At 37.5% G+C, this 13,236-nt stretch overlaps 2 protein-coding genes across 3 annotated transcripts in view; one reads left to right on the forward strand and one right to left on the reverse strand.

Moving 5' to 3' along the window:
• Positions 1-4,471, reverse strand: part of GCA (grancalcin) — a 42,704-nt gene extending 38,233 nt beyond the window's left edge. The window contains exons 1-2 of one of the 2 annotated variants that reach the window (XM_061135488.1): positions 4,373-4,471; positions 3,739-4,257 (exon numbers count right to left, since the gene is read on the reverse strand). The gene's annotated coding sequence lies outside the window, so the exon portion shown is untranslated. Of the gene's footprint in view, positions 1-3,738 lie in introns of both variants that reach the window. The other variant, XM_061135487.1, reaches the window with a different exon arrangement.
• Positions 4,369-13,236, forward strand: part of IFIH1 (interferon induced with helicase C domain 1) — a 55,942-nt gene continuing 47,074 nt past the window's right edge. The window contains exons 1-2 of the mRNA XM_061135485.1: positions 4,369-5,262; positions 11,736-11,904. Of these exons, the coding sequence (XP_060991468.1) occupies positions 4,807-5,262; positions 11,736-11,904 (625 nt within the window). The 5' untranslated portion in view covers positions 4,369-4,806. The remainder of the gene's footprint in view (positions 5,263-11,735; positions 11,905-13,236) is intronic.

The following is a 13,236-nucleotide window of genomic DNA, read 5'->3' on the forward strand; positions in this document are numbered from 1 at the left end:
ATTCTTGATCCCTATCAGCTAAAAGCTTTGAACATGAACCCCCTAATATATATATAAATATACATTTTCTTTACATGTACAATTATGACATACCATAAAATACAAACAAAAACTTAAAAGTAAGGGATGAGATAAAGATGAAACAAGATTTTTAAAAGTAATTGATATAATCTAGTGCATTAATAATAAAAATAACTTGTAATTGACAATGCTTTATTTTTTAAATCTTAGTGTAACTCTCTTATTTAGCAATTCAGAAGTCTGGTTGGATTTATCTCAATATTTGACTTCAATAATTCATTCTACAGCAATAACTCATGTCTCTGTCCCTACTTGAAGACTCTGTCAGCTGTATAAGAGCAGAAGAGAAATAAAAATATTTAACTAGCTATATGGCATGGGTAGTAACCAATTAGAACAGCCACTCTTCAATCAGAATGGACCCAGGCTGAGACTGCTAACCCCACAGTGCCCATCAGCTAAATGCCAACCAGGATTTCAAGGAAAAGACAAGGCACTCTACCAACATTTGACTGTAGCTTGCTCTTGAACATTTATTGTAAAATAAAAGAAGCCCAGTCAATCTATGCTTTTGAGGCAAAGGTGTTGTTTTAAAGATGTGCAAATATGCAAGTAAAATTTTAAAAGGACTTAAGCTATGGAGGAAGCATTTAGAAAAAATGGATGTTTGGAAAATATATCACTGACACCTGATATTTTTGCCCAAATATTTGTGTTGAAAAGCTTTCAAAAGTGCACACTTAAAACTAAAACTTTAAAACTGAATTTTTGAAAATAGTTGGGAAATGGTTATCACGACCTAGTAAACTTTGTTATTTTTTTCTATTTTGACTTATTTATATTTTTGAAATACAAACAGTATCCTTTCAAACTTTTCTGCTGCATCAACCTATCAGCTTCTGCTTCTTGCAGAAAGGGATACTGTGTAAAAACTCAAGTTAGATGGCCAGTTATTATATAATGTTTATGCATATAACTAAGTTATTTCCTCTATAAATTGTGTATTATTTGAGTGCTAGTACTATCTCTTACTCATTATTTGTCCAAAGAAATTGCTGGCAGCCAAGTAAAGGGTAAGTGTAACGTGCCAGGCATTAGGGCTAAGTGCTTACAACAACCTTTTAACATAGTACAAATATCATCATTATTCTCATTTTACAACTGAGAAATTTGAGGTTATTTTCCTGAGATGACAGAGCAATAAAGAGGCAGTGCTGAGATGTAAAGCCTGATATCCTGAGCTCACAGTCTCTAAGCCTAATCACAACCCTATTCTGCCAGTGGAAGGGCATCTAACTTTAAATTACACAGAGTAGGGTCTTTCTTGATACAATTTAGTAAACAAGTGAAAAAAAACAGAATGACAATTCTAGAAGTATTTTCCCATCAAATTAAATTATTATCATTTTCTTTGGAAAAGGCATGACTGCCATGTGTGGCCATTAAATTGCAGTTCTAGTTTGTTGAAGACATGGCAGTTTTGACTTTTCTTACTTCTTAATAGTAGAAAACTCAATTGGTAAGGTGGTTAACAGCAAGAACCTGTTATCTAGTATCTTCCTGAGTGACTATTTAAAAAACAAAATGCTAAAAGGTGACTTTTAAAACTGATAGAGATGGAAATATTTCTTTTGGGTTTTTTATTTATTTGGGGTTTAAAAAGAAAGGGCAGCTCAAGAAAAAAGGAAAAGATATAGGTCAGTATGATTTCCTAGCTCAAAGGAGAAAGGAAACAGAAACTTACATTAAGAAGCAATGAGGAGGATGATAAATGAAAACTATTTGAATAAACTTGACAGAGAAAATCTCTATTAAAATAAAAAGGAGAAAATAAATGAAACCATGCTGTGAAAATACAGAAGAAAAAGGATACATTTTGAGAGATTAGATTCCTTGTACCCCAACTTCTTTCCTTCAGCAATGGCCCAATCAAGACTATGGCAGATTCCTAAAAATAGAGGTTTCTTTCTATTTTCCCTCAAAATCAGTTCTCCTCACTCAATCTTCATCCAGCAAGGTGACTCTTACCTGGAGTAAACATGTATTATTATTGATGGGTATTATATGATGCTAACGGTGAGGGTCAGAAGAGGGCATCTATATGCAAAAGCACCCGTGAAACTGCAATGTGCATTATTATTTAGATGTTACGAAAGTCCTCATGCACTTATCCTCCCCTGGCACCCTGTATATTTTCTGGTTATTATTTGTTTCCTGTCTTCCTCCTCCTATTAGAATGCGACATCCATAAAAATAGGAACGTTATTAAGTTTTATAAACTGACCCTAGTGCAACACTGGTCACAGAGTAGGTTCTGAATATTTTTTTAAGTGATTGAATGAATGAATGACATAATCTAAATACCAAACACTTAAAACCTCCACTTTTGATCATCTTTCACCAGGACAGCAATTTCGTGGCATTAAGAAGATGACATTATTTCTCTACATTTAATCAGCAACCTCTTTTTATTCCCCAATGTTTGAAACTAAAGGACTAAAGATGAGTATCATGGGACACAATGTTTTTTGGTTTGTTTGTTTGTTTTGGCTTTGAAATACTGAATACAACCTGCAAGCAACTAAAGGGGGGAGGGAGAGGTGGACCTTAACAGATAATTCTGTATACATGTAACTAAGCATATAATGTGTTTATCTTCTACCTACAAGATAAACTTCCCAAAGTAAATAAAGATATGGTATTATTTTATGAAGAGATAGCAAAGAAAAGCATAAACCAGGCTCACTTGCAAGCTCAACGTTTTATTTCACTTCAGCAACTTTCACTATGTGTGTTGACATTAAGCCAGTTGCTAGAGTTAAGGCAATAAAATTCCCATTCAGGTGGAAAATCAGCAAGGGCCTACATATATGCAGAATATTGTACTGGTCCTGTGTAAAAATGTCTTTTCTTTAAGCATATTACAATTCCCAGGGAGAAAAAAGCTATTACTAGCTACATAATATAGCAAATAATATACCTCCATAGCAAATAAAATAAGACAACAGCTATAACGTATTGAATTGGATATTTTCTATGCCTCCAGTAAACAAAGATTCTGTATTTCTCTTACCCAGTGCAAAACACCACCAAACTTCTCTGGCCTATCCAAACTTCATTGAAAGTGCATTGTTAACCCATGTCCACGGGATTCTCCAGGTAAGAATCCCGGAGTGGGTGCAAATTTCCTTCTCAGGGGATCTTCCCGACCCAGGGATCTTCCCGACCCAGTGTCTCTTGCATCTCCTGCATTGGCAGGTGGATTCTTTACCACTGAACCACCTGGGAAGCCCACCAACTGATTACTTTGCCTAAATATATCTTTTCAGTGGTCTAAATGACCCCTTCCACCTCCATATAATTCTGGACCATGAGGTTCTCATTATGAAGCAGATAAAACTACCACCCATAGTCACCCAGGGCTGCAGACAGGGTGAGTAGCAACCCAAAGGACTCACATTTATGTGGCTTCTGTACTGAACCAAAGCTGCCATTTTTCAGTGTGGGTGTCTTTTTTTTTCCTCATGACATAGACAAATGTTGATGTTTACTACAAGTTGGTACATTAGTTGCTAATTAAGTTCCTGGCTGCTTCAGCCAAAACTTGCTGTATTGAATCCAAGAAAAGAATGGCAGCTACATCAAAAATAAGTTGTTGGGGATTTTGTTTTGTTTTATTAAAGGAAAGTTGTCTATTAAAGAATATGGGGAACTTACATACTGGGAGAGAGAAACCTTTCAGTCTTGGCTTCCTTCTAAGCTGAGTTGGTAGTTGAAGTCCTTCCGCGTCTGTCACCAGGCCTTGGTCAAAGCCAAATAAACAGTACAATCTACGCGTGAGGTAATAAAGTTAATTAACTGTTTATCATTACTTGCTCTTTTTCATACCCACCCACAAATTCCCAGAGGAAAGAGTTACTTCTTGGGGACCCACAGGAGGGCAGGTTTATCCTGGAAAGAGCGCACTTCACCCTGGGGGGCTACATCTCTCCAAAAAGATGTCTTCTTAGTATCATCTCTCTGCTTGTCCCCGTAATCTCACGCTCGGGCGGGGCTGGGGGCTGCCTGCATTCGCCAGTCAAGCCTAATCACTTCCTGTTGACATCAGGGTCTGCGGCCGTCTCTCTCTCTCCACCTCTGGGCTGGGAAGTCTCCAATCACGCTTGCAGATCTTAGCTGACAAGGGCTGGTGCGAGACAGTCGCGGGGCGAGAAGCCTGAATTTTCAGGCCGAACCCTGCAAAGTCGACAAAATACCCGCTGGCAATGCTGAAGCGCTACTGTCTTACTCCGTGGAAGAGAGAATTCGCTTTCCGTTTCTGTTTCCCACAGGGCCAGAGGACTGTCCTTACCAGAACCGACCAAAAGGTGGCTCCTCCCCGACCAAACAGACGCTCCCAGCCCAGCGGATTACGTGTGGAAAGTCCTGAAGAAGAGAATCGAAACAGAAACCGAAGTCAGGCAAACTATATAACTGCCTGGCGGAAGGCTGGCCTCGAAACTCCTACCCGAGTGAGCAGAGCCGGCGTCCTGGTCCCCGGCTCACGCGAGCGCCCGCCGCCGCCGCCGTGTCCCGCGCACCTGCCCACCTGCCCACCTGCCCAGGTGCCACCGCGCCCCCGCGCGCCCGCCTGGGGGTCCTGCAGGCAACCCTGTCGTCAGGCGCGTCGCTGCAGGCCCTGCGGCTCCGAAGCAGCAGCGAAGACACTTAATCATCCGCTGAGTTGAGTGAGAACAACTTTTCCGTCTACCCGGAAGAATCTTTTCCCACCTCTGAGGAAGAAGGATGTCGTCGGAAGGGAGTTTCGCAGACAAGAATTTCTGCTATCTCATCTCATGTTTCAGGGCCAGAGTGAAAAGGTACATCCAGGTGGAACCAGTGCTGGACTACCTGACTTTTCTATCTCCAGAAGTGAAAGAGCATATTCAGAGGACGGCCGCAACCAATGGGGACATTCAGGCAGCTGATCTGCTTCTGAACACCTTGGAGAGGGGGAGCTGGCCGCTCGGCTGGGCTAGGATGTTCGTAGAGGCCCTCCGGCAAGCAGGCAACCCTTTAGCCGCCCGCTATGTGAACCCAGAGCTCACGGACTTGCCTTCTCCATCATCTGAGAACGCTCACGATGAGTGTCTCCAACTGCTGAACCTGCTTCAGCCCACACTGGTGGACAAGCTTCTGGTTGCGGATGTCTTGGATAAATGTGTGGCGGAGAACCTGTTGACTATTGAAGACAGAAATCGGGTAGGTGTCAGTTCAAATGGAGCTGGACTTAAAGGCAGATATTGCTACTTGGTGTTGTTCCTCCATTTGCCCCGTTCCAAATGCTTTTCGACATCTTTGGGTAAATTTGGTTCCCTCCTTCCTTGAGAATGTCTAGGCTTTTAAAAACATAATTTTGCAAATTTAAACACAAAGCAGCTATTTTTTCTAATTCTTTAACTGAAATGAGCTAAAGAAGAAAGAACTCTAGAAAATAATGTATGCTAATAGACAGCATTTATTTAACACTTACTGTGCAATTAGATTCATTTGCAAAACCTATTAGAGTTCATGCTCACAATAATCTATTGAGTTATTAGTTAATAATCTAGTATTATTAACTGTGCCATTTTACAGATGAGTAGACTGAGGCAGTTTAAATAACCTGCCCAAAGTGGAAGACAGTGGTAGAGGTAGGGATTTAGTTCCTGATGGTGTGAAATTTTATGTCGTATTATATGTAGTTGCATAGAACGGAGATAAGCAAACCATGACCCATGCTAAATCCAACCGAAAGCTAAGAATGATGTTTAAATTTTAAAATTTTCAGTTCATAAAGAAAGTTTTATTGGAAACAGCTATGCTCATTCATTGACATGCTGTGATTGCTCCTGCGCATTAAGAGCATTTGAACATAGAGTCATATAGCCCACAAATCCTAAAATATTCATTATCTGGGCTTTAAACAAAAAGTTTTCCAATCTCTGGCCTATACTATGCACTATGCCATTCAATTTTGGTCCAAATGGGGAATTTACATACTACATACACACAAACACACACACACACTTTTTTTTTTTCTTTAATCAAAGTTTCAGCATTCTTTGGGAATAAAAAATTGGAGATAATTAATTGAAAAAATATGTAGCCAGTAGTAATTTTCCACTTTAATAGAAAAATAATGGATTTTTTAGGTGCCATTTTGACAGGAAGAATTTTACAGGAGATTACACTTAGCGTTTTATTGTTCATTGTTTTTCAGTGAATAAGGAAGTACTGTGGCATATAGAAACTCTGTCCTATTTGAATCTGACTTAGAGTTTACAGTGAAAGTTTTATTTTGAAAGGCATGTAGGCAAATAAACCCATTTTGGGGGGTCAAAGTCTACCATGCTGTGATTTTTGACATTTTCTTTCTTTTTTTCTTTTTAGTTCATCAATTGTATGTATCCTCATTACAAAGTTCTGGGCACAGGACTCCTATCAGCATATGATGTGACTTGATCTTTAGTGACTAAAACTAATGTTCCTTTGTCAACTCGACAGCCATAGGGCCTGTCCAAAGACCTAAGTGTGTATCTAATTTTGATGACTGGTTTTCCCAACAAGTAAATAACTTTACACTGTTGTCAGTAAGGTTTACGTAGTTTTGTATATTGAGAACCAGCTAGAACGCATTATAGTAGTCCAGCTGGATATGACAAATGTGTACATCACTGTGGCAGAATCTTAATTTGGAAGACAGTATGCAGCCTTCAAGCCAGCTGGAGATGGAAGATGGCATTTCCAGCCACAGTAGCTGTTAGGAAGTCCAGAAGCAACAGAGTCCAGTAACACCACAAAGCTGTTTATGTTTGGTGGGTATGATGTCCCGATTGCCAGTGAAACAGCACTTCTCCTTATTTACTCTAAATACGTCTGCCTATCAGCATCACTTTTGTCTTGCCTGGATTGAATTTCCGCCAGCTAGATTTTATCCAAGTTCTTGATTCTGGCAAGCTTGGAGGCAGCTAGCAGGAATGCAAGGGATTTGATACAAAGAAGATATACAGTAAAAGGACATTTGTGTACTGGTAGCAGTTAAGGCCAAAGCAACCCAATTTCTCTCTTATAAGGGAGAATGGAGGAGCAATATATGGAGACTTTCTAAGGAGCAGTAGTGTCTGTGTGATATCCTGGCACATCATTCTTAAAGATACCATCTGTCTCAAAAGGAAGCAATGGCGGATGATGGGAAGGAAACACTAGGTTTAGGAGAATCCATAGCATGTTGATATGGGTTCCTTGAGGAATGTTTATCGTATTACAGAAAAGTGTAGTGAGGAAAGCATGGGAATTTGGAATGGCAAGACCTGGATTTTGACATCTAGGTTTCTTACCATCTCTATTCTTTTGGGCCAAATTATTTAAGTTTCCTGACTCTAAATGTACTATGAAAATGGGTATAATAGTAATTTCCTCTCTCATTCACAGTATTTAGTGAACATGAGTGAGATACAGTGTTTATGAAAAAGCTTTATTAATAAGAAAGAGCTGTTTTGATATGATGATGACTTCTATTATTTATTTGGTTATATTTTCTTGTGAATTTAAAGTTTCAAGGACTAAGGTAAATGTCTTGTGTTGAAATTGAGATCTGCCTCCTAAATTCCATGGATTCAACTGTGAGTTGAGGAAGAAACTGTTTTTCATCTAAGGATGAAACCAGGCCCTAGTTAGAATTAAGTATGATATTGGTGCTTAATAAGTATTAATTGATTGGATTAATTTCCAAGAAGTTGTCCAGAATGAAAAATGAAAATGCTTGGTGTAATGAATTGCTTTGCCAGGCATCAAGGGGGCGGGGAGGAGGAATGGTTGGATAATGAATATAAGATCTCCAAGTTTGCTTTTTTGACATCTTAAAATAGCATTTAACTAAGAAATTAGGACTTCCAAAAATAATTAATTAATTAATATTTTTGCTTCACCACATGACTTGTGGAATCTTAGTTTGCTAACCAAGGATTAAACCCAGGGCCCCAGAAATAAGAGCACTGAGTCCCAACCACTGGACCACCAGGGAATTCCCAAAATATTTTATTTTTTTCTTTTCCTGTTTTCCAGTTGACATTTTCTACTTGGTCTGTATTTTAGTTTAGGATTTCCACCTCCACCACCCAATCCCTGTCCCTCTTACACAAGTGCTTCTAAAAGTGATCCTAGATTTAGTTTTGTGACCAGCAGATACCCAAATAAATTGATTTAATTGATTAATTATTCATTCATTCCATTTGAAAATATGGAGTGGCATGTTGCACCAGACACCAAGTTAGTGCTGAAAAGATTGGAGAATAATACAGATACTGCCTGTGCTTTCATGGAGTTTATGATGCAGTGTTTATCTGTGTTCATTCTTCTAACAAATAGGTAAAAAATGTCTAGTATATGTGAGGTACTATTGTAAATGCTGGCTGCTGCTGCTGCTAAATCGCTTCAGTCGTGTCCGACCCCATAGATGGCAGCCCACCAGACTCCTCCTTCCATGGGATTTTCCAGGCAAGAGTACCGGAGTGGGTTGCCATTGCCTTCATTGTAAATGCTGGAGACTCATTAATAAATACAAGAATGACTTTATAGAACATTATAATAGAATGATCCCTAACAGTAAGGGGCTGCCCCTGTACTGACCTGCTTCTATTTAGGCTGCTAAGTGGCACCTTAGTACATCCATGACTTAGACAGCCATGAACTCTGGATCATATAAACATTTCTGTAGTGTCTTAACAGCTTAGGTAAACTGCATATTTCAGCCCCGTCCAGTTCAAAGCATTAAACATCTATAGTCCTGGAAGACTTTATACACCTTTCATTTATACAAAGAATCAGAGATAGCATCACCAGTCCAGCTAGAAACCACCCAGTTCTATTTACATGAAGTTGAGTATTGGGGTCAGTCTCCTTCCAGCTCATTGTATTGCCACCTAAGTTAGGATGGATAAGATTTTTTTTAGTAATAAAAAGTACTAATAAGAAGTTAGTTATGTCTGTGTGACAGTGCTTATTCATTCAGAAAGACATTAGCTTTTGGAGAGAACTTGTTCTTTAAAATTCTTTGCTTTTAATGTGAGTTTGTTTCCTGATTTACTGGTACTGAGGGTTAGTTCTGCTATGTTAAAAAGTCACCATTACTTTTAAATAGATATCTGAGGTTATTCTGAGGGAGAAAAACCATTTTTATTGAACTTTACAACTGTGTTGGCTATCCAAGGTTTAAAAGAAATATCATTGTTTTCCCTACTATTGTATGTTACAAAAAACTAGATCAAAGAATTCAGAAATCACTGAACTGTGTTACCCACAAATTCATATTTATTTTCACTCCATATATCAGTTAATAATGTATCCATAGACATTTTTAACTGCATAGTCAAGAGAATACGTTAAGTGGGGAAGATGTATGAGTGGGAATCATTATATATATCCTGTTTCAGTCTCAAGTGTAAATATTCACTTCCCAAGAATTTTAATGATCAAGTGTATGTATTGGGAGCTTATTTTTTCCTATGTTTTAGGAGAACAGATTAATTTTAAAAAATTTAATGGTTGCTTTAAAGGAAATTTATATACCTTCCAGCATCCAAACTAGGAAGATTTCTTAAAAATTCAGAACTTGCACAGGTATTTTATGTAGTTCCACATTAAAATAATAAAAATACTTGTAGGAAATAATGGCAAAATACTTCTCAAATTCCTGAACTGAGTAAGGACAAAGCAAACTTGACAAATATGAATCACTGTATACTCAAAGAAATAACTAATTAATAGTCAAAGAAAATTTAGTGGATATATTAGCTTTTAAAAATATAACTATTTATTACAGTGCGTCTCTTGTTCATTTTAGAGAAATGCTTCCTGATTACTTCTGTGGAATGAGTTCAAAGCTGATTAAAGGCTGAAATAATTAAAAATGGAATAGTTGAGTTAAAAGAAGTTACTCAAGCCAGTCTCATTTAGCACCTTTAGTGACTACTGCTTAAATTAGTAGATAATAATAAAAATGTTACAAACACCCGAGAAGGCAAAGAATTTCCACTAGAAAGTTAATTAAATTAGAGAAAAGTAGGAAATGAGCGAGAATCTGCTTAGAAATGCTATGAGGCAGAAATTGCTTAAATTTTATTGTCATTTTAACCACTTCTTGTCAAAAAATGAATTTAAAATTAGAGACAATTACCAGCTATAATTCAGGAAGGCAGCATTCAACTTCTGAAGCCAGTTGCCTGAGATCAAATTCTACCTCTGCCATTTACTAGCTTTATGATGTTAGGGAGGTAATTGGACTTCTCTGAGCCCTGGATTTCTGATCTGTAAAATGGGTTAATGTCGGTATCTTCTTCAGAGTTGTTGGGCCGATATATGCAAAACCTTTATAATTAACTATTAGCTAATGAAATGAACATATCCACTGGGTAGAAATATGCAGTATAATCTTGTACTGAGTAGTATCTGCTGGTGAAACATTTATAAAGATAGATAATTTTCCTGGTTACCTATAATAATAATTAACACTGAATTTGTACCAAGCATTGTTCCAAAATGCAAATTCCTGATATTAGATGGTTATGGGAATGTTTATAGGACATTTGCAGGAAACAATCTAGTCAAAAGGTCCATATTATACTAGAAGATGGATAAATGTTGAGATGGACCTTTGAGGGTATGTAAGTCACTATTTCTTAGCTAAGCTGCTGGCTGGAATCAAGAGATGCTTTTGAAAAAAATTTCTGGTTTCCCAACATGGACAAATGAGAATCTCTGGGGGCAGGTCTCAGATATCAGTATTTTCTAAAGTTCTCAGGTGATTCTAACCTGCAACTAGGACAGACGAACCCTGAAATTTCATTTCCATTGCTTAATTTTACACATATAGAAACTGAAGTCTGGAGAGGTGAAGTGGTTTGCCTAATGGCACAGCAAACTGATTGTGTTCTACCTAATTTCTTTCTGGTCTAAATGTGATCTTTTCTCTAAATGTTTGGCTCTATATTAAGAATTGGGGGGATTCATTATAATAATGATTACACAAATGATTCACATTTTAAAAGATTTGCTAGATTAATCTATAAAAGAAATTAAATGAAGGCTTAAGATAGGAATGAATGGATATACAAATAATTCTTCCCTATTTTTAAAATAGATATATAGAAATACATTTCTTATAGTAGTAAGTAAACACAAATTTAAGAAAAAATATCATAGTAATGATAAATAGCACAAATATTAAAGAATATAAAGCTGTGATGGTGATTACTTACTCCATAATGGTAAGAGTCAAGAAAGAGAGGTTGAATAACAAATGTTTGATTTCCTATTTATAGATTCCGTGAGTTGAAAAGAAATAGCAAGTCCTAGATATACAGAAGGAAATTGATGCAAATAGACATAATGTAGGTAGAGATTAAAGACACATTCTTTTGCACCCCTTATTCAGAATGATAGAGGTAAAACATCTGTTTCCTATGTCAGGTTTGAATATCTCAAAAGCTTTAAAAAATGGTGGACATTTAAAAGGGGGATTGGCCCAGCAAATTTCCTCCCTCTAGAATCCAGAACTTCTGCAAGTGGCATTGATGTTTTCTTTGTTTTATTATGAACCTTTACACATACGGTTCAATTTTTCTAATGGTTAGTTTCTGTTTAAATTTATTCATAAGATGTTTGACTTCTTTAATTCTACTTTTCTCTTAAAACAGGTTTCTACTGCAGAAAATAATGGAAATGAAGCAGGGGTAAGAGAGCTACTGAAAAGGATTGTGCAGAAAGAAAACTGGTTTTCTACATTTCTGACTATTCTGAGGCAGACGGGAAATGATGAGCTCGCCCGGGAGTTAACAGGCACCGATTGCTATGAAGGCAATACAGGTATTGCTAATTCTGCAAAGGACAGCTTTGTTGTTTTGCCTAGTGATTGAGAGTTTAATGAAGCCTATAGATATGGTGCCAAAAAAAAGGATACTTAGAATCAGAATTTCAGATCTGTTTTCTTCTCTTTACAAATGAGGAAACTGCTGCCTGGGAAAAGATGAACCTCCCAAAGACCACAACACTCAACCAGCTGGGCTAGAATATTGGCAGCTGACTCCTCGTCCAACATGTTTTCCATTTTCCATCTTATTTTGGAAACAAAGGGATTGTCTGAGATTTTTATCAAGATCCTTTTAACATTGCTTAGACAAATAAATTGGAAGAAAATATTTTAGTGGTTATTACAATTATGCTGCAGAGTCTTCAGGACATTCATATAATACTTTGAGGAATTTATTAAACATTTGATAAAAGGTCTATAATTGCTAATTATCACAATATTATTTTCTGTGAGTTTTTGAAAGTGTTCAATTATAATAATACAAATAGCATAGCTCTTTCACATGTTATTTGTAAATATAGTATTAACTGCCACCTTATTTTTTTTTACAGAGTATGTATCCTATATTTTAAAGAAGTATCAAATGAAAGACAAATTAAAATTTAGTTGGCAATGAATGGTTACCAATATATAGTTGTTATAATTTGTACACAATTATATATAATTTAAATGGATTGTAATCATTTCAAGCTTCAGTCAGTTCAGTTCAGTCACTCAGTCGTGTCCGACTCTTTGTGACCCCATGAATCACAGCACGCCAGGCCTCCCTGTCCATCACCAACTCCCAGAGTTTACTCAAACTCATGCCCATCGAGTCAATGGTGCCATCTAGCCATCTCATCCTCTGTCGTCCCCTTCTCCTCCTGCCCCCAATCCCTCCCAGCATCAGGGTCTTTTCCAATAAGTCAGCTCTTCACATGAGGTGGCCAAAGTATTGGAGTTTCAGCTTCAGCATCAGTCCTTCCAATGAGCACCCAGGACTGATCTTTAGGATGGTGGATCTCCCTGCAGTCCAAGGGACTCTCAAGAGTCTTCTCCAACACCATAGTTCAAAAGCATCAATTTTTTGGTGCTCAGCTTTCCTCACAGTCCAACTCTCACATCCATACATGACCACTGGAAAAACCATAGCCTTGACCAGACGGACCTTTGTTGGCAAAGTAAAGTCTCTGCTTTTTAATATGCTCTCTAGGTTGGTCATAACTTTCCTTCCAAGGAGTAGGCGTCTTTTAATTTCATGGCTGCAGTCACCATCTGCAGTCTTTTTGGAGCCCAAAAAATAAAGTCTGACACGGTTTCCACTGTCTCCCCATCTATTTCCCATGAGG

This window comes from Dama dama, chromosome 33 (assembly GCF_033118175.1).
Source record: "Dama dama isolate Ldn47 chromosome 33, ASM3311817v1, whole genome shotgun sequence".
NCBI lineage: Eukaryota > Metazoa > Chordata > Mammalia > Artiodactyla > Cervidae > Dama > Dama dama.